Source organism: Podospora pseudocomata, chromosome 7, assembly GCF_035222375.1.
Source record: "Podospora pseudocomata strain CBS 415.72m chromosome 7, whole genome shotgun sequence".
Classification (NCBI taxonomy): Eukaryota; Fungi; Ascomycota; class Sordariomycetes; order Sordariales; family Podosporaceae; genus Podospora; species Podospora pseudocomata.
Window position 1 is genome coordinate 2,527,447 of NC_085891.1, and position 20,502 is coordinate 2,547,948.

Here is a 20,502-nt window from a genome sequence, read left to right on the forward strand (position 1 = left end):
GGCAGCCTGTACGATTGGGCAATTGCAAGAGAGAAACCGCGTGGCCGCGTTGCGATGGATTATGCAGGGAGAGGATTACGGAGGAAGGGGACCAGATGCATCAAAAAAGGAGTGCATATCGAGAGGGTGACCAATCGAGGGTTGGGACGTGGTGTTCAAGGTGAAACAGAAGCTACTGGAACCGCGCTTTGCCGTTCAGTCAGCAGGTGGTCTTGGTCTTCTCCTTTGTGTGACACATCCCTTCTGAGAGTTGAATGCCTGAGGCAGCAACCGGTGGGGCTCCGTTTTGTCCGTCAAGGTGCTCCCTATCACGAGCATGATGCAGCCGTTTTGCTCATCCATTGCATCAATTGAATCGTGTCCACAACGAGCAAGACTCCCATCAGCTGGACATTGGGAATTGCGTACACCCGTGGAGCTGCTGTTTGAAGAAACTCGAGGGGAGAGACTACGCAATTGAATTATTGCACACTTGGCTCGAACAGGGCAGAGCAGCAGGTAACGTGGCTTCTCCAGCAGCCAGGGCTTTGTTCTCACAGTCATACTTGGCGTCGTGGCTGCAATTCGACGAAGCGAGATGCCAGATGCAATGGTACCCGACCCGCAAGTCGCTCCCAGTCACGAGCTCGCCGTGAGGATACATGGCAAGGCAGCGATAGCTGTGTACTGACAAAACGATGACGAGCCCTCCTTTGATTGGAAAGCCGTGCCCAAATCAAACTGTCCGACCGGCCGACAGCGCGCCCCGCGATAAAAGAGCGAGGTCGCAGAGGCTTATGCTGCCCCAAGCGGTTAGGCCGGGATGTGTTGCGCTGTTCTCTTGCCATTCGTCGTCATCTCCCAGCGCTGGTCCAAGACAGTGCCGAGAGCGGTCGCTGGCACGTTGGAGGTTGCCCATGTTGCCGGCCAACCACCCAGTGCTCGTCCACCCATTCCGGACTTGACGATCACGGCACACCCTTGTCTCCCCCTTGTCACTTCTCGCCGTGGCAGGCACTTGTTGCTCAGCCCACTTTTGATGACAAGTCTGGCCAGTCCCGTTCCAGCGTTCCGTTGCCTTCCAGTCACTGCTTGCATCTTCTATCCCCAGCGTCCCAGTGCCCCCCCCCCGTCCCCCCATACAACTCGCTGCCTCCCGCTTTTGTTTGCTTTCCAAACGCTCCCTCTCCACCGCCTCTTTCCACCTCCTACCATCATCATCATCACTCACCCTCCAACGAGTTGTCGTATAATTCTGCACGCCGACGCTGTCGCCCGCTCCCGCACTCGCACTCGCACTCTCACTCGCCGCGCAGTCAATCAGTCTCTTTGAATAGAGCGCTCCCCATCGACTCCGACTAATTGCGACTGCCTCTGCGCTGCAGAATCATCGATTGGCTTTGAGCCCGCTTGAGCTACTCCGTCTCGCGATAACATCACCGCTCACCCGCGACCGCTCACTGTCTCTCGAAGACGACCAACTCCTGTGCTGTTGATAACACGGCAATTTTGCTTGCAAATCAGCGACCACCGAGCACGCAATTCAATTACGGAAGCACTCGCTCTCTCTGCTCTGCTCTGCTCTGCTCTCCTGACCTGACTTTTGCCCCGGACCCGGTCACCCCCCGAATCCGCCCGCTGCCGAGAGCACCTGCCCAGTCCTCCGATCGGACTCCACCGGTTGTGAATTCACACACCTCAGTTCGTTGAACAAGGGGGCCGAAGAGTCATCTCTTCGTCCACCTGTTCCCCATAGGCACCTCAGCTCCCGCATGTTATCAACGACGTCCCGCCAGGTGTTTCCATAGCTGCAACTTCCTCTCCGGTTTGCTGTCTGCCACCTGGTCTCACTAGCCCATCGCCAACAACCTACCCGGGCTGCCCCCTTCGCCGACAATAGCTGTGTGTGCTAGTCACCCGCTGCCCAGCTTCATCAGCTCTCCCTCTCCAACCATAGCGCCATCCTCGTACCTCGCCGCCGGCCTATAGTCATTGGTTGCCTGGACCGCACTTCCAACCCTTGACTTCCATCACCACCAACCTCGAACCAAACAACAACAACCACACACCTCGCCTTTCATTTTTGTATCGATGTTATAACGACCTTTTCCTTGTACTGCATTCTGGACCGTTAGTCCGTCATTTTCTCCGACATCCTTTCGACCGCTTGTTTCCTTTATTTCGACACTTCAATCATCAACAAATACCCGCACATATGAGCTTAAGCCAGTGAACGACTCAACAACCTTTGTTTTCTTTTCGCTCCCCGCCCCTGTATATCTCTCCTTTCCCGCCTCTCTTCCCCCTCGCGAACCTCTCTCGACAATCGACTGGTTGTGCTTGTTTTCTCCGCAGTACAAATCGAAAAGTTGTCTCAATAGGAACAGGGTGCGATCAGCATTAGACCAGGGGGTGAGGGAAAAAGCTCCGTCGGAACTTGTACCACCAACAACGCTTCATACCTTTTACAGCTATTTCTCTAATCAAAAATGGAATGCCTTCGCGACGACTTTCAGCGCGGCGTCATCCTCGGCGGCCGGTATCAGACCATCTCCCCACTCAACCACGGCTCGTTCGGCCAGGTTTTGCTCGCCAAGGATCTTCGAACAAGTGAGACTGTGGCCATCAAGTGCATCACAAAGCAGTCTGCTGCCAATGACGCCGGCATCGAGTTCGCCATCGACGAGAAGTCGGAGGAAATTGCTGTGCACAAGCACTTGGGATCTCATCCGAACATTGTCAACCATCTTGATGACTTTGAAACCGAGCATCACAAGTACCTGGTCCTCGAGTTCTGCGAGCGCGGTGACCTGTACGAGGCCATCCGCATCGATCATGGCCCCCTCGAGACGGAACATGTGAGACGCTTCATGTTGCAGCTCGTCGACGCCGTGGAATACTGCCATGCCAAGGGTGTCTTCCACCGTGACATCAAGCCCGAGAACATCTTCTTGACCCAAGACGGCTCCATGAAGCTTGGTGACTTTGGACTTGCTACCAGGGATGAGTGGACCACCGAGGTCATGGTCGGAAGCGACCGCTACATGTCCCCAGAACAGTATGAGAATGATGGTGACGGATACTCGCCTGCTCAAGCCGACATCTGGGCCATTGGTATCTGCCTGCTGAACATCCTGTTCTCTCGGAACCCCTTCGCCACGCCGACCCCCGCCGATCCCTTGTTCTTGGACTTCACCAGAGACAAGCAGTCGTTGTTTGACGTGTTCCCCATGATGTCAGCAGACACCTTCGAGGTTATCGACCACTGCATGAACTTGGACCCCGCCAAGCGCTCTCTTGCCGCCACCCGTCAAGCGCTCCTCAGTGTCAAGAGCTTCACCACCCAGGATGAGGATCTCGTGGATGCCTTCTGCTCCGCCGACCGCCGTGTTGTCGCCAGCGCCAACCGTGAGCCCCTTCGCACACCGTCCGTGCAGAGCCCCATGGTGGACACTGGTGCCTTCCCTTGGGCCAAGGCCCTCCAGGCCACCCCTCCCAAGCCCATCCGCCAACTCAGCATCATCCACGACTACGACGAGGGTTACGACGAGGACTTGTTCTCGAGGTCCGGCGGCACCGACTGGTTCTCCAAGCCAACGCAAACACCCATGTCATCTTTTGTGGACTCGAGCTTGGGAGCTTCCATCCAGTCCTCCAACCTCTACAACTTCCAGCCCAGACTTCCAGCAAAGGCTTTGGCCAAGGTGTCACCCATGGCTGGGTCTCTTCCCATCAACATGTCCAAGAACCGCAACCAATCTGCCATGTCATGGGCCTTCAGCCGCGAGAACAACCAGGTCTCTAAGAGTTGGAGTGATCTTTGGGACGACGAGGAGGAGGAGCAGCAGCAGGAGCAGGCTAGGCAACTGCAGGCTCTGAAGGAGATGAACTCGAGGACTTGGAGCCACGAGAGTCAGACCGAGACTCCCGTTGCTGACAACGACGACACTCCTCGTCTTGGCCTGTCACCCATCACCAAGACGGCCAGCGTTGTCAACCTCAACGACAAGGAGAACGAGATCCCGTCCATTGACGCCGCCCTGGGCTCCGCCATCGACGATGACGACTTTGATTCGGATGGTCTCTTCCTCTACGAAGCTCCGCCTGTCAAGGAGGAACCTCAGCGCCCCAGTCGCGCTTCTCCCAAACGCAGCGGTGTGGACAAGTGGTCGGTTCTAGGAGAGCGCCGACGGGCTTGCAACGGCACTACACCTTCCAAGGCCCCAGAGGTCACCCTCCGGACAGGGCATCATATGGGGGCTGGCTTCCCTAGCAACACACCATCGAAGGCGCATGGCGTTCATGATTTCTTCAGCGGCGTTGATCACCACACTCCCGTTTCCACATTCAACCTCTCTACTCACAACAAGAACAACAACAATCATCATCATTACACCCCACACCGCAGGGGTAGCAACCATGGGAAGGAGCGCATCAAGGAGTGCCCATGGAGCAAGGGACGCGATCGAGACTGGAATTTTGATTGGCGCAAGGATAAGCGCAACGCCTTTGGCGATCTCGAGTGGGTTGGTGGCTGGCCAGCAGCGGCTCGCTCATAAAGAGCTGGGTTGATCTGGGTGCCGGTCACCAATCGTGGTTGGGCCATTTTACCATCCTACCCTCACTCTCCAATACCCTTCCATCGATCGGACATCGATGTTTACTATTTTCTTCTTTCGGTGTATGGAAAGACTTTTTTTGCTGACTCTTGCTGGTGTTTTGTTTTCTCCTTCTTTTTGTTTTCTTTGTTTATTAATTTTTCCGGTTTCTGGTGTTTTCGCCTGTCATGGCTGAAGGAGTTTTTGGGTTTCAACATCATCAACAAACAACCTACAATCACAGGTTGAACCACATCTACATAGGGGGCTTTTTTTTTGGGCGACAAGCATAGCATGGGTTTTTTTTTCTCTTTTAGAATTCGAAATGAGACAAATGGCAAACTGGAGGGCGTCTGTTAGGAGGTTTTTCTTTTTTCCAAAGGGTGTGGCAATCACACAGAAACTGGACATTGGGTTGGATCACTTTATTACTCTACTCTTTATTGACATTCATCATGGGAGGGGACGGCGAACAGCAACACCAGCAAGCAAGTTTGTTTTTTCTCAAAAGCAAAGGAGGAGTCAGCAAATCATTTTCTTTCGAAAAAAGTCTTTTTTTTCATTCATCGAGAGTTGGGAGGGGAAAATGCGAAAATTGGAGAGGCATGGCTATCCAGGAAGGGTACACTTTTTTGGATGGATAAAATCGTTGGCATTCAACTCGCTTTCTGAGTATGAAAGATATATTTGGTCTTGAGGGATTGATTATTAGTCTAGAAATACCAGAAGTTACCCACTCGAACACTCTTTGACTCTTTTGCGTTGTGACTTGACTTGATGCCTTGATGACTGATTACTTGATTGAGTTGATTCATTTCTCGTGAGTCTTGTGTGTATGACACGATAGGTAAATGGGGGCCTGATGTGTTGATTTTGGTGGTCTGAGACTTGGTCTCTCAGCCCACGGGCCTGTCAAGGCCGTCTGGGCTGATTATCTCCGTTCTTTGTGAGACCTGTCACTTTGCTGTTGACGGGACGGTTAGTAGAGGAGTGGTGGGTGGGACAGGGCTCTGTGTGTGTGTGTGTGTGTGTGTGTGATGACAGGGTATAAGACAGGGAGCGGATGGGATGGATACAAGACTAAGACAGGCAGATGTCGTGGAACGAAGATCGAGTGAGGCGTTGGGTGAGGGTTATCCATACCTGCCTACCTATACATTTTTTGGGGGGGTAAGTCCGAAGACGCCTCATGTTAGTATTATAACCCTTGCTTTTTAAACTCTTGGGTTAATAGTCGGCTTCTTGGACGCTTTGTAGTTTGATGGCTGCTCTCTACGCCAATTTCTCGACATAATGCATCCCCATCCACCCACCCACCCACACACACACTCTCTCTCTTTCTCTCTCTCTCTCTTTCTCTCTCTCTCTCTTTCTCTCTCTCTCTCTTTCTCTCTCTCTCTCTTTCTCTCTCTCTCTCTTTCTCTCTCTCTCTTTCTCTCTCTCTCTCTTTCTCTCTCTCTCTCTTTCTCTCTCTCTCTCTTTCTCTCTCTCTCTCTTTCTCTCTCTCTCTCTCTCTCTCTCACACACACACACACACACTCTCTCTCTCTCGCTCGCTCGCGCTCTCGGGGCAGAACAAACTTCAAGCTGATTTTAGACGGCGAGAGCTGGCATGTGTGTGAGTGTGTGTGTGTGTATGTGGTGTGTCTGAGGGGACATTTCAGTCATCAGAGAGATTTGTCCCCGAGGAAAGTATTCAAACCGGTGAGAGAGGTATCACAGGCAAGGCAGTCAGGTACCACACCCGTCCGTGAGTGGGAAAAAGCATGCGAGACAACTCGTGTGTTTAACACAATGACTGTTGTACCAGGTAACGCATACCACCGTTATCCCGTTCTTGCAAAAAGTCACATGGCGTGACTGGCCGTGGTGAGCGAATCTTGGTGGGATAAATAGTCAGTGATACGCTTGACATGATTGTAACACCACCGCCATATTGAAGATATCAGTGGACACACAAAGTTATAGTGTCCAAATGATGCCTTCAATGACTCCAAAACGGAAATACAGTCCACAGCTTGTCGAAGCATTGTAGCCTCCCTGAGAGAATATAGCACATTACATCTACAATCAACAGCTTTAAGGATTCAATTACTGCCAATATATGCTCATTACCATGTTCCTCCGTGTATGCATACATGTATATGCTCACAGCAAACCGCAAGAAAAAAAAAACAGAAACGCTATGTGACAAATCAAAAACCAACAGTACACAATGATGATACAAAACAGGCGTCAGTAAATAACAAGACAAGAAAAAGACGACCGCAGTTCATCCCATCATACACCACATATGTCGTGGCGCGCGTGTGTTGCATGTCCCAACGATTCATTAATCGTGCCTCAGCCAGCATCATCAACTTCATTGTCCATCTTTTTCGCAACCTTTCCATCCATTCCTCAACCTGGGTATAAATCCATGCACCACAACCTTCAACCATCAAACACCAATATACATCATGACCCATCACTGAAAGTAGGTGGGGTCAGCAGCAACCTTCTCGGCACCAATCCAGCTCTTGGGCAAAAAGGCCCAGATAGTTCCGATGACACTTAGAATCGTCGACAGAATCATCATGCTCATGACTGCGATTCTCTCCTTGCTCTGAATCTCACTCGCGAAGAGCTTCAGGTAAAAGGCCAATGGCAAGCTGGAGAATGGTCAGTGTGATACCAGAAAGCCGTAGGTGATAGTGAAACTTACGTCACGCAAATGGTGAAGCACAAAGCGCTCCCCATGAAGGCCATGATGCTATCAAAGGCCGGGAAGAGAATCGCAATGACCAAGAACACAATGATGACCACGACACGGACGACCACCTTCATCACCCCACGGAAATACATCGACCTCCCAATGAAACCAGCATTGTCGGCAACGGTCTGAGTGTTCAGGCCGAACAGGACCTCGATCGTCGACACGATAGGGCGAGCATTCAGGGGGATCTTGGTGAGAGGGATGATGGCCACGAAGAAGGTCATGAACACGGTGAGCACTCGCGGGTAGCTGGCTTCCATCAAGAGATTGGAAGTGATCTCGTCGCGGACGTCGTCGCCAAACATCAGGAGACCGGCAACGGCAGTGACGGCGTCAAGAATGTACTAAGCTAATGTTAGCAACCACTGGTTATGGAAGGGCATTCACACGACACTTACGGTGAATGAGAAGGAATACTTGAGCGCCTTGGCGTACTTGTAGGGATGTCTCATGTCACGATAGATCTCGTCTTGTCAGTTTTTTCTTCCCACGAAACCTGTCGATATGTCGATCGCTTACATTTGGAAACACACTGTGCCCGCCCCTATGATCAGTTAGCAATGTGTGGTTCTGAGCGGGAGTCGATGTCGGCTCACCAAGGAGACATGAGCAGCCCGAAAGACAGCGGCAAAGTCAACCAGTTCTCAGGGAGAAGGTAGGTCTTTGCCGGCTCAATGAGGGAACCAGGTGTAGTTGGCTTCAAGAACCCGTCGAGCAACAAGATGAGCACAACTAAACGACCATGTCAGCATCTAATGCCCACGCGAACCAACATTTCACAAGACTTACTGCTGAGACAGGAAAAGATACCAAGAATACTCGTAAAACTCAGCAGCCGCAGTGGCATAAAGTTCAGAGGTATCAGTATCGCGGCGCAAAACACTTTCCACCCATTTACAGACAAGAACCCGGGAAACAGCAGATCAAGAGAGTCAGCAAACAACACAATCAGCGCAACACATGCAGCGAGAAGCTCGAGCGTAAAAAGCACACTGGTCGCTATTCGCGCATTGCGTCCGAAAGAGATGAAGGCCAGGTCGGAAAAGGTGATCAGGCTGGGGTCCAGATCCATACACTTTGCGAGGAGTTTGGCCGTATAAGCCGTTACTGCAGCGCATAGGAACAAGGCCACCATGCCTATGATCCAACCGGCATACTTGATACCCATGGGCAAGCTCAGGAGACCAACGCCGATCAAGACGCTTCGGAACGTCAGTACACTCACCAGACTGAACACGGAAAGCAGGCAGTGGCACTTACTTGGTCGAATTGAACACAGTCTGGGGCAGCGTAGACTGACCCTCGACAGCCAGAACAATCTTGCCATCCTGCTCCACCTCCTTGACCAAAATAGGGGCAATTTCGTCATCTGGAACATTGGCACCGCTCTCCTGCTGCTGCTGCCAAAGCGCAGCCGCCTCGGCCATGGACGCCCTGCTGACATTGGACCGTATTGTGCCATAGTCGATGTTAGATCCGTAGCTTCCCACAATCGAGGGCGTCGCTAGATGAGGAGGAATGGCAAAGATCGAAGTGCCCGACATCGACTGATGACTGCCAGTCCGGAACAATGGTCCCCCTAGTTCCTGCTCGAGGGCCTTCGCCTCCCGTTCACGGTAGTCAGCGGCAGCGACCTGGCGGCCTGGAGAGAAGCTCGCGCCTGGCTCGGGGCTTTCCCTTTCCTCCCTGATGGGCTGGTCAGCGAGACTTTGTTGGTTGGCAGCGGCCTGGAAGTGCTCGTGGAGCAGGGAGGTCCTCTCGGCGGAGCCTTGTTCGGCCGTGTCGATGGGACTTCGGCCATACTGAATCGGCTGGTGGGCTTGGTCTGGCGCAAAGACGAACGAGGGTCGTTGGGGGATAACTTCACTGAAACCGGCCGCACGCTGCCAACTGCGGGTGAAGGAACGGATACTGTTGACACCGCCGATGTCTGTCAGGGCAGTCAGGCGGTTGGTGATGGAGGATCTGTGATTGCCAAGTCAATATTTCAGCCGTAGGTAGCTCGCGTGATCGTGCAACGCACCTCCTCCGTCTCAGGTGTGGCCACTCGCCATCGTCCTGGTTGGAGTCCACACTCCTTCCTAGGAGAGACTCGTTTTCAAACTGTACACTCCTGTTCCCTATCGAAGAAACACTGCCGGTTCGTGACATTCCGCCGCGCTCATACTGGTCCCAGGTGGTGGGGTTATTTCTCGAGGCCATCTGGTCTTGCGGGAGGCGCTCGAGGCTCCAGATTCAGGTATGCCTTGGTCTTTGGACAGCCTTCAGTTGGGACGTCACAACAAAGGAAAGGAAAAAGAGATTTCAGAGACACACAGAGAGAAACAGACAAGTCAAGCAAGCGAAAAACTCGTGGGCTGGTGGTGTGTGTGTGTTTTCGCAAGCCGTCGCGGGGGATGTCACCAACGCGCCCGCAAAGCAGGGTCTGGCCCGGGGACGATTCAGTTTACAGGTGGGCTCGGTGGAGATGGTGGGGTGTGGTGATGGATGCTAGGGCGTAGCGACGAGACCGTGGACGATCGGGCAACGTTGGAGGTTCAACGATCACAAACGGCTTTGGCAGGACTGGGAGGAGAGAATAAACGGTTGTGCGACCTGCTGCTGGGAGGAATTCGAGAGTGTTCCAGGGCGGCTATGGCACATGGGCTGGGGACGACATCATCGACAAGCTTGCTTGCATGACAAAAGGCAACTCCCAGTTCTGCAAGTGCTGTGTTAGTGCTGTTCCCACTGTGGAGCATCCGGTCCTTCAAGGCGGCAGATCACCCAGCTCTCAGCGAGACTCCAACCTGGGATCCCATGGCAGTCAATCTCTTTCCAACCTCTTCCCCGCCCACCCTCCTCTCTCTTGTGCTGGTGTCTCTGAAGCACCAAGCTATGACGCGAAGTTTGACAAAGCTCGGCTTATCATCTTATCGAGCGAGGTCGGCCAAGAGGACGGTTACCACTTTGCTTGTGCTGTCATTGGCCAATGACCCCGAGTGATAGCGGCTGCGGCACATGCTCCTGCCGAACAAGGACGACATACATAATACAGGAGATATTCCACCGCCTTCGAGATGTCTCCTCCTGAGAATAACTGCCCTGCCTGGCCCGGGTTCTGGGGACAATTGCAACTCTACAATCTTTTGATTTTCACCTCTTTGTACTCGTTATTACCGTTGCAAACACAGCTGGCTATGCTGCCATTCATCCCGCTGCTGGACAACGTTAGTCTGTTCACCTGGCCCAGCATGCCCCCCCACAATATGCATGCAACCTTAGCCATGTTCACCGGCTCCAGCCAGTCACACGTTATCAGCTCCCTCAGCCGTCCGTTTATTAAGATAACATGCAAGCCTCCAACGTTGGGAAACCGCCAGGTGATGGTTGGAGATCGGTTGCAGTTTGTAACCAGATCTTCAACCAAGTCTTGCACGATTTTACCCCGCACCTTCACGAGGGACACAGGCCTCGGCGAGTGCCAAGTGGCGAGGTGAACATTTGGAAGTCAGGTGAAGCATAGCATACTGAACCACCAGAAATTCATGAAGAGGAATCAAAGAGAAACCATCTCTTCCGCGATTGCCTGAACTGGGACAGTGTAAATATTGAGAAAATGGGGGTAATTCTCAAAGTCCGGCGTCTGGCGTTAAACACAGACGCCAGACGCTTGCTGGCGGCAGCCAGGGACAGGGGTGAGAGCGGTAGAAAATGGCAGAATCAGTGCGATCCAGCATTCTCCCAAATTTTTGGGCAACGTGAGAGTAGGACCCTGCAGCAAACCAGCATTTGTGACCGCAGTTTTTTCGACAATGTGGAAGAGAGCACGGGAATCCGTCTGCCTGATCTGCCGGTCGGCGTCAACACCTACCAGAGCTCTTTTGGAGCCAGCCCAGCCATGGCTGGGCCAGAGAACCTTTGCGACAAGGCGACCGGAGCGGCCGTCCCGCATGGTGCTCTCTGACAGAGTCGCCCGTGGCCCCTCATCACCGCCTGGGAAAGGTGATGCCCCCAAAAAACCTCGAAACAAACCAGACGGCCCTTGGGCCGGCATGAACCGAACAGTAGCCAACATCGACCGCACTCGATCCCCTGCGAAGTTTGCCTCAACTCGTGGCCGCGACGATGGGAACGGCAAGGATGACAGGAGGGGCGGCAAGGAGCGAGATTTCAAGGCGTTGAAGATGCAGCGCGCCCTATCTACTGTACCCTATTCTCTACGACAGGCCGTCAAAGCACGACTTACCGAGATCGAATCGTTTGACCAGTTTGACCTCAGGCAAGACGTGAAGGATGCCGTCACAAACGAGGTTTTGAAGGGCATGACGGATATCAAGCCAACACCAGTGCAAAAGCTGGCCATCTCAGCCATGTTGGGCAACCCACTGAAAGAGCTCAGAATAAGGAGGAGGTCCAAGGATGCTTTACAGAGGGAGGAGTTCTTGTTGGCCGCCGAGACCGGTTCTGGCAAAACGCTGGCGTATCTTTTGCCAACAATTCACCACCTTCGGAAACAGGAGGCCGAGGATGAGAACGTCACCAGGTACAACGAACGTCTCCAAGTCGAAAGAGAACACCGCAACGGTGCGCCGGTATCCGAGTGGATCGAGAAGTTTGAACCACATCCTAATACTGCTCGCCCCCGCGCCATCGTACTGGTGCCGACAGCCGAGCTGGTTGAGCAAGTCTACAAGGTTGCGAAGTCCATCTCCCACGTGGCCAAGTTCAAGGTCCGCCCTCTTTCGGCCAACTACAATCCCGCCAAGATCCAACGCAACTTGTACAGCCATGGCGGGATCGATATGATCATCTCTACTCCTCACATTCTCGCCAAGATCGCGGAAAGGGACCCCAACATCCTTTCTCGGGTTCACCACCTCGTCATTGACGAGGCTGACTCTCTGTTTGATCGGTCTTTCTCCCCCGAGACCGGAAAGATTGTGGATCGCTCGCTGCCTTCGCTCAAGCAAATGGTTCTCTGCTCGGCCACCATCCCTCGTCGCCTCGACAACTACTTGGATGCCCATTTCCCCAACATCCAACGCATTGTCACTCCTAACCTCCATGCTATCCCCCGTCGTGTCCAACTCGGTGTGATTGATGTGTCCAAAGACCCATACAGAAACAACAAGCTTCTCGCCTGCGCCGATGCCATCTGGTCCATCGGCAAGGACGCCGCCTCTCACGACGGCCCTGGTGGTCCAGGTGAAATCGACGTCAAGCGCATCATGGTCTTTGTCAACGAGCGTGACAGCACACAAGAGGTCACGGACTACCTCATCAGCAAGGGTATCGATGCGGTAGCGCTGCACAGAGACACGTCTGACCAGCGCCAGGCGGAGGCTCTCGCCACATTCACCAGCAACGAGCCCCTCAGGATTACCAAGGAGGAATCAGAGAAGAGGGCTCAGCTTGTCAAGAGCAGGAGACATTTGCCCAACACCAAGGTGATTGTCGCCACGGATCTGGCGTCGAGAGGTATCGACACCCTGGCGGTGAGGCATGTGGTGCTGTATGATGTGCCGCACACCACGATCGATTTCATCCATCGCTTGGGCAGAGCGGGCAGAATGGGGAGGAGAGGAAGGGGTATCGTGCTGGTGGGGAAGAATGACAGGAGAGATGTAGTGGCGGAGGTGAAGGAGAGCATGTATATGGGACAGGCCCTGATTTAGAAGGGTGTTTGCATGATGGAGACGTCGGAATGTACTTTGAAGTGTATTATAGAGATACCTGCTGCATTAGATGGCGTTTTTATTTTGAGCATATCTTTCGGTCCTCTTTTGAACCAACGGTGCTGTCCAGCCAGCAGAATCCGAATGGTATCCAACTTTTTTTTCTTTTTCTTCATCAATCTCGTATACGGTCGTGATCGTAAATCATACCAAGTCGTGATTTTTCGTCCATCATGAGCAACCACTTCCTCCTCCTAAAACTTCCCGACCTCCCACGTCCTAACCTTGCTCAGCGTCCTCTTCCTCATGGCCGTCATGATCTGCTGCTCCATTGCCTCGATCCCCTTCTCGATGTCTGCGTCTTCGGCTTCGTACTTTTTGTCTCGGCGCTTGTCCCATATCCTCCAGATCAGGACAATCAGCAGCGTCAATGGAACAGTAATGACGAAATAAATCCATAAATCCGGGGACACGACCTGGTTCTCTCTTTCTTCGCCACCGCCACCGCTGGAGACGGGCCCGTTGTTGCGGGAGTGATTGTTGTTGTCGTTGAAGTCAAAGAATGTCATGCTGAACACCGAAGCGAGGTAGGTTGCCGGGAGGAATATCGCGCCAAGCAGGGAGAGGGTCTTCATCGAGGAGGAATCGCGTTTGGCGTTGTGGGCGAGGCGGCGCTGTTCCCCGGCCATCTTGAGGGAGAGCTTTGACTCTTTCTGGGCGATGATGTTGTAGAGCTGTTTGCAACATCTCAGTCAGCAAAACCCCCCGAAACAACATCGCGATAAAACAGGGTGGTAACGAACCGCCGCCCTCTGAATCCCCAACCTCTCCAGCGTAGTATGAGCGTAGTTCTCGATCCCATTCAGCTTTGCCCGATAAAACTCCAACCTCGCCAGCATACTCCTGTGCACCTTTCCCGTCTCCCCTCCCACCCTATACCTACTCCCCCCTCCATCACTGTCCATCATCCCATCCACAATCGCCCAAAACTCGGCCATCCCCTCCTTCATAACCCTCACAATCTCCAAATACGCCTGCGGCCTCTTCCACAGCACCTGCGAGTGACACTCGACCAGATCCCGGTTGATCTGGTCCAGATCAACCATGTTATCCTTTATATACTGCGCCTCCTCCTCCAAGACCTCATTCCTCATGCTAACCGCGTGCTCCAGCTTCCTCAACCACTCCCTCGCATCCCTCTGCTTCTGATCATTCTTTGCGCTCAAGTCATGAGACAGAACAATGATCGGGAGCAGGAAAGGATGCAAAACCTGCCCGGCGCACTCCTTCAGATGCTTGATGGCAGTGACCATGTCGCTGCTCGGCGTTCCTTTGGCAAAACCGGTCGTGATGCCCGTGGAAAAGTCGTGCGACAGCATCAGCTCCCAGCCGCGGGTCAGGCCCTTTTTTCGGACGTCGCTTTTGCGGAAGATGAGCTGCAGGTTCGGCGGGGTGGAGGAAGAAGAAGGGTCGACGTCGGGGTCGAGGGCGCACCAGAAGAAGGGTCCCACGACCGAGGTCGATTCGATTCCTCGAAAGGGGAGCTTGAGGGCCCGGACCATGAGGGTGTAGTTTGAGTGCGAGAGGGAGATGTAGGAGGGGGTGAAGGTCTCGGGGTGTTTGGCGTTTTGCTGGAGGATGAGGCGGATACCGGAGAAGAGGGAGACGCCGGGTTTTAGTTTGGGGGGTGCGAATGCGCCCTGGGTTTTATGGGGGTTAGTTAAGATCACGGCGGTGGTGATGGGGGCGAAGAGAAAATTACCCGGCGATGGCAGAAGTTCCCAAATTCATCTGGTAGCTCGTCTAGTCGGAAGCGGTGTTCTTCTACCGTGCTGAGGGTTGGGTCCTGGTTTTCCCATATCAGCTTTCAACCGGCCCTTCATGAGAGATTGAGAGGGAAACATACCGAGTAGTTGAAAATCTCCAGATAACTCGTCGCCTCTTGCGCAACCTTGCAGTCGGCGACATAGCTCTTGAACATGTAATCATCCATATCTCGTCTTGTTTTTTTTTCCTTTTCCTCTTCCTCACTTGCCGTCCTCCGTCCCCGTTTGTCTTCTATCGCTGTGTGTAGTAATGTTGACCGCTCTTCGTCATATCCACTTCTTTTTTTTTCCCCCTCAACCAAAAAAACAACGTCAAACTCCAAAAGAAAGTCGTGTCAGGCGTTCAAAGATTTATTACAGGTAAAAGTTCAGATAATCATTTTGATTAAAAAAATAAAATAAACAAAAAGGTCGGGATAAGCACTTCTCCACCCCCCAGCAGCCACTCGACCCCATGTAATACCGACGGTGGCAGGCAAGCCAGGCCGCCAAAATGCACCTCGAAGCACCTCACATAACCAAGCTCAAGCTGCATCCAAGACAGACCGAACACTCTATCTGGGCAGCCAATCGGTAAACTGCCCAATCACCCCCTCTCACCTTTTCACCTCATATTTTGTACTCCTCCCGATTCAGTGATGAGTGATGAGCTGTCCAACAACCCCCCCTTGCTCCTCCCATCCCCATCCCATCCCCATCCCCATCCCCTGTCCTACCTATCTATGGTTTCACAGACAAGCAACTCCAAGAGAGGCTCCATGTTGTGTCCGATGCGGGGCCGCAAACCACCAAAAATCGGAGGTGGCTGAGGTGGTGGATTGGTCGGAAAAGGCAACACTATACCTTTTTCAATTCAATCTTATCAAACCGTACATACACCGGCATCTGTTATGCATCATCTTCTCGACGCCGCTGCGTTCCATGATGATGTAGGCGATCGTTGGGGGGCACACCTCCTTCTCTTTTCGCTGGGTTTTTGTTTTCTCTCAAGGTGTGAACATCTTCACTTTTGAAGTAAAAAGAAGCTTCCCCAACCCCCGCACCCCTGTCCTCCAGCCCCCATAATCAACCCCAAACCGTTTAGCTCCCGCTTTCATGACTTAACAGGGGTCATATTCCTTCTTCAACCATACAAACCCTCTCGATTTACAATTGTCAGAGGCTGGCATCACCATCTCACCCTCGCACTCCAATCTCACTCTCACTCTCACTTCCGACTTCACATAACACACTTCAAATAATTTGATTCAACCCCTCGATTCAACCCTCAGCCTTTCAAAACAGGCCGTGATCTCCCTCCCCCCACTACAACATCCCTAACACTATCCAGGAAACCCTTTTTTTTTGTTTGCATAACCATCCTTCACTCCCTACCCCCTAAACTGCAATACACTTATAACCCTACCCTCATTCTTACAAACCATCCATCCCATTCTCAATTATTACCTTTTTCACACACAGCCGCCCACCCCCGCCTCTTCCCATAGTAAAACCAACCCCCTCCCATCCCCTTTCACATTTTCCTTGTATCAAAAACAACAAAAACCACCCCCCTCTCACCCTAATCCATCTCAAATGCAACCCAAATCCACAAAGCCCAAATCGCTCCGGTCGACCAAAAGAGAAAAAAAAGAGAAACCAGTAGATCTTCCGTTTCGCCCTACTCTGCGTATGTATGTCCATCTCATACAGCCGCCTGCACCTCTTTTGTGTCCCCTGTGTGTGTGTGTATGCGCGCGCGCTATTGTGTACCAAGTATACAAAAATCCCACTTCCACCATTTAAACCATTCCCCAAAAAAATCTAGAACACATCTAGAAATCCGGGAACAAAGACCCATGTCTACATCATCATCATCATCATCATTAGCACTCATCTCTCTCACTCAAGACGAAAAACTTACGGATCAGGCCCCGTCTGCCCATACTTCTCCTGCTCCTCCGCATACCGATCAAACTGGCTCGCATCCCCCGCCCCCGGCTTCACCGGAGGCGAGTACGGCGCGTCAATGTCCTTCCTGGCCAGCCTGTCCCACGTCACCTCTTGAAACCAAATGTGGTTCTTCACGTCCTGCGACCCCTGGTACAAGTTGCCCAGCCGCTTGCTAAGGTCCGGCGTGATCAGCCGTTCCAAGAGGTCCTGCGCGTCCGGGTTCAGGTAGGCCGGGTACTTGATCCTGCCCTTGAGGATGTTTTCGTATATCTTCATGGGAGAGCCGCTGTCCCAAAATGGAGTATACCCGCAGAGCATCTCGTAAATCAAGATCCCCAGCGACCACCAGTCAACAGACTTGTTGTACCCCTTGTTGCTGACAACCTCGGGAGCAAGGTAGTCGGGCGTCCCGCACAACGTCCACGTCTTGTCCGGCACGCGCTTGGCAAATCCAAAGTCTGTAATCTTGATGTGCCCATGGCGGTCCAGCAAAAGGTTTTCGGGCTTCAAATCCCGGTAGATAATGTTGCGAGCGTGCAGGTACTCGAGTGCCAGCGTCACTTCGGCCGCATAAAACTTGGCCACGGGGTTTGGGAAACGCTGCCAAGAGTCAATATCCAAACCAGCCTCAACCCCCTTTTCAGCTCAAAAACTTACCCCTGATTTTCTCAGCAGAGAAAATAACTCTCCTCCTTCCACAAAGTCCATCACCATGTACAGATTCTTTGAATCTTGAAAAGTACCCCAAAGAGTGATCAAGAACGGGTGCTTGACCTCGGCCAGCATTTTTCTTTCGTCATTGGTGTGCTCAATTTGCTTCATCTTGACCACTTGCTGCTTCTTCAGCACCTTGACGGCATAAAACCGTTGGTTGTGGCGTGACTGCACCAGGTGGACTCGGCCGAAACTGCCAGTTCCCAGGGTCCGCCTAAAATCAAAGTCGTTCAAAGAATACTTTCCCTTGGTGACGCGTGGTTGTTCTGCCGTGTTTTGTTGCACTTGTTGTACTTGCTGTTGTGGTTGCTGCTGGGGCAGTGGCTGGTGTGGCTGTTGTTGGTGAAGCATACCATGCTGCTGCTGTTGCTGCGGATATTGTTGTTGTTGTTGTTGTTGAGGTTGAGGTTGCTGTGGCAATGGCAACTGCTGCTGCCCGGGCATTCCTGTGCTGGGTGGATGTGTGGTGTACTGAGGAGCGGGAGCTCCCATATGCTGTTGGTACCCACCAGCCGGTCCATCATGCTGTTGTGGGTAGTTTATGAGATTCGAGATGCGTGGGATGTTTTGATGGTTCTCGGTCCCTGGTGAAGGTGTATGCTGGGGAGCAGAGAAACCCTGTGTGTGTGGGTTGTTGGTGTTCATGGTGACTGGCGGTTCGGCCGACGCTTCGGCCGGCCCTGGGTGTGCGGTGGCAGTGGAAGCAGGTTGTGATGACGCAGCCACCGGTTGCGAAGGCGCAAGCGGCAGGGTAGGGTGCTCGAGGCTCTTGGCTGTGGTGGGTGTCACAGGGCTCGCGGGGTTGCTGTGCGTTGAAGAGTCCTGGTTGCCCTCTTTGGTCCGCTTCTTCTTGAGGAGGTTACCGATGGCCTCACCTAAAGGCATCAAGGACGTTCTGCAACGAGGCCAGGCCAGCAGAGGCCTTTGGACTGTCTGATTGGGGCAGAGCGACGACGGGATGCCGGGAGAGAGCAAAACACCAAGAGGCTGTAGCTGCGAAGCAATCAAATGGCGAGCCAATAAGCAATCGGTGTTCGTTCGGAGGGGGTTTGTTCGGCGGTCGGTCGGCGACGTGACACCGAGTTTCAAGCAGGGAAACCGAAGAGTGGGAAGCTTGCTCCGATGCGGTCCGGGCAAACTGCAGAATCGGAATCGCGCGCCGTTAAAAAGGGGAGCAGTCTGCACCAAAAAGCTTCAATTGTTAGTCCAAAATAGGAGAAGGCCCAAAATCAACAAACGGCCGAAAATTGTAGGCCTAAGAAATTGTTGTGACGAAAGCTGGCTTTGGTGGGGACAGGAGATGGATCCGGACGGACACCCCGTGCAATGTGATGATATTGCGGCACCACCAACTATGTGCTCGCAGCCAAGCATCGCAGCCCAGCACAAAGAAAAACGTCACTGGAACCGGGCCTTGTGTGGTTGAGATGTGGAGGAGGAGGAGGAGGAGAAACTCACCTTACCCTTGACTAGATCCCTTATGGGATTGCTTTTTTTCCTTCGAGGCTTTTTGCTAACCAGACGATGGTGGGGGCCCGTCGACGGTTTATTTGAAGCTGTCACTCGAGCGGCGGCAGCTCTGCTTCTCGTCTAGTTGCAATGGCCTAACAGCGCACGGTGTAGAGTGAGCGACTCAACAATTGCAGCCGTTCAATTCCGGAAACAGATGCCACACAGAGCTAGGGACTCGAGCAACAGGCCGAGCGACGCCTTCAATGGGGGGGTAGAGGAGGGGGCGGCTGATGTTGGAAGGGAGGAGAGGGGGGAGAGAGGCGAAGGAGGGGGAGCTGCTTAAAAAAGAAGCCAACAATAACGGCTACGTGTGTAGTATCTGAATCCGTGTCTGTGCGCGGATATAGGAAGTTGATATCTCCAAAGACTGTAGAACTAATGGTCGATAGGTGTCGGACTGGAAAAGAGGAGAGTCCAGGATTCTAGGATTCTAGGTGTGTGGTGAGGGACGGGAGGAGAATTCCATCATTGAGTGATTGTCCATTCTGTCTGCTCCTGGCTGTCTGTCTGTCTTGTCTGTTGGAGGGATGAGTGGACCCACGCACCACATCGCTCGTTCCTCCTTGCTCTGGGCAGCCCGGTAAGGAGCTGGCACCTGGGGTTTGAAAGGCTGCTGAGTGGTTCTTGCAAAAAGACTGCGCCGTCGCTTGCTGAGAACGTCACGGTAGCGTGTGGTGTCCAGTGTAAGGTACGGGGCAGCCAAGTGGTAGCCGAGCCCTCTTTTTCTTTGTCCCAGTTCCCAACACGGCCATGCCATAGGAGAAAGACAACTTACCACCCCTCCACCCCCCCCCTTTTTCTCTCTGATGGGAGGTTATACCTAACCCCGCGCCTGAACCAAAGCCCCATGTCAATTTCTCTCACAGTAGCTTTTATATCTTGGCACTTGGTGCAGTACCTTGTACCCCCATTCTGCACTTGGTATTCAACGTGAAGCTGAAGTGAAGCATCTCCTTTTGCAGCTTGACGTGTCTCGCCCTGTGATGGCGGGGCACAGCAAGCACAGGGATTGGCCTGGTTGGCGTCTTCAGCTGCTCCCTGTCAAAGCATCGTCATCGCGCAATTAATACCACATCCCCGCTCTTATCCTAGCTTCGGGCCTGAATTCGTGGGTGTGTCGTCGCTGGTGTCTAAACTTGTTAAAGATCCGCGGTGGGACTTCAACGAGCCGTATGAAAACACGGGTTAAATGGTCCGATGGAGTTGATATGAATACGGAGTTCACCCCCTGTTTAAAGTTCTGCTTCCTCTCAAGGGAGTGCAAATGTCAAGAAATACACATGGAAACCTATGCGCCTTCCCGCCCAAGTCAAGTCCTACAGCGACTCGCTCGACCTCACCGGCGCACCAAGTATACGAGCACCTAGTCCGAGGGTCTTGAAAATGGGCATCCCGTCTTGGACTCGAACCTCCATAACTGTCTTATGGTTTCAGCACCGAAAAACTGCTGTGTTCGCTGGACATCCATTGAAACCCTATAAAAAAAAACAAAGACATGACCCATACACATGGCAACCATCCCGCATTCG

At 52.9% G+C, this 20,502-nt stretch overlaps 5 protein-coding genes across 5 annotated transcripts; 2 read left to right on the forward strand and 3 right to left on the reverse strand.

The window, feature by feature from the left end:
* Nucleotides 1-2,468: 2,468 nt before the first annotated feature.
* Nucleotides 2,469-4,538, forward strand: TPK2_1 (cAMP-dependent protein kinase catalytic subunit; the record flags this gene model as incomplete). Its single annotated transcript, XM_062893730.1, has 1 exon — nucleotides 2,469-4,538. One exon carries the CDS (start codon nucleotides 2,469-2,471, stop codon nucleotides 4,536-4,538), a length of 2,070 nt encoding a protein of 689 aa, XP_062739569.1.
* A 2,019-nt stretch (nucleotides 4,539-6,557) lies between these two features.
* Nucleotides 6,558-10,541, reverse strand: QC762_708860 (uncharacterized protein). Its single transcript, XM_062893731.1, is given in 9 exon segments — nucleotides 6,558-6,703; nucleotides 6,716-7,228; nucleotides 7,282-7,457; nucleotides 7,731-7,796; nucleotides 7,852-7,876; nucleotides 7,929-8,064; nucleotides 8,122-8,534; nucleotides 8,593-9,297; nucleotides 9,356-10,541. 8 exon segments carry the CDS (start codon nucleotides 9,532-9,534, stop codon nucleotides 7,045-7,047), a joined length of 1,884 nt encoding a protein of 627 aa, XP_062739570.1. The 5' UTR covers nucleotides 9,535-10,541; the 3' UTR covers nucleotides 6,558-6,703; nucleotides 6,716-7,044.
* Nucleotides 10,542-11,126: 585 nt separating this feature from the next.
* On the forward strand, nucleotides 11,127-12,989 carry MRH4 (RNA helicase; the record flags this gene model as incomplete). Its single annotated transcript, XM_062893732.1, has 1 exon — nucleotides 11,127-12,989. The coding sequence occupies one exon, from the start codon at nucleotides 11,127-11,129 to the stop codon at nucleotides 12,987-12,989; it is 1,863 nt and encodes a 620-aa protein (XP_062739571.1).
* QC762_708880 (uncharacterized protein) lies at nucleotides 12,983-15,483 on the reverse strand. The gene is made up of 4 exons (XM_062893733.1): nucleotides 14,896-15,483; nucleotides 14,752-14,835; nucleotides 13,793-14,689; nucleotides 12,983-13,723 (listed from the first exon to the last, which is right to left on the reverse strand). The coding sequence occupies exons 1-4, from the start codon at nucleotides 14,980-14,982 to the stop codon at nucleotides 13,244-13,246; spliced, it is 1,548 nt and encodes a 515-aa protein (XP_062739572.1). The 5' UTR covers nucleotides 14,983-15,483; the 3' UTR covers nucleotides 12,983-13,243.
* A 274-nt stretch (nucleotides 15,484-15,757) lies between these two features.
* Nucleotides 15,758-18,346, reverse strand: TPK2_2 (cAMP-dependent protein kinase catalytic subunit; the record flags this gene model as incomplete). The annotated part of the gene is made up of 4 exons (XM_062893734.1): nucleotides 15,758-16,318; nucleotides 16,362-16,657; nucleotides 16,719-17,347; nucleotides 17,405-18,346. The coding sequence occupies 3 exons, from the start codon at nucleotides 18,344-18,346 to the stop codon at nucleotides 16,630-16,632; spliced, it is 1,599 nt and encodes a 532-aa protein (XP_062739573.1). The 3' UTR covers nucleotides 15,758-16,318; nucleotides 16,362-16,629.
* Between the last annotated feature and the right edge of the window lie 2,156 nt (nucleotides 18,347-20,502).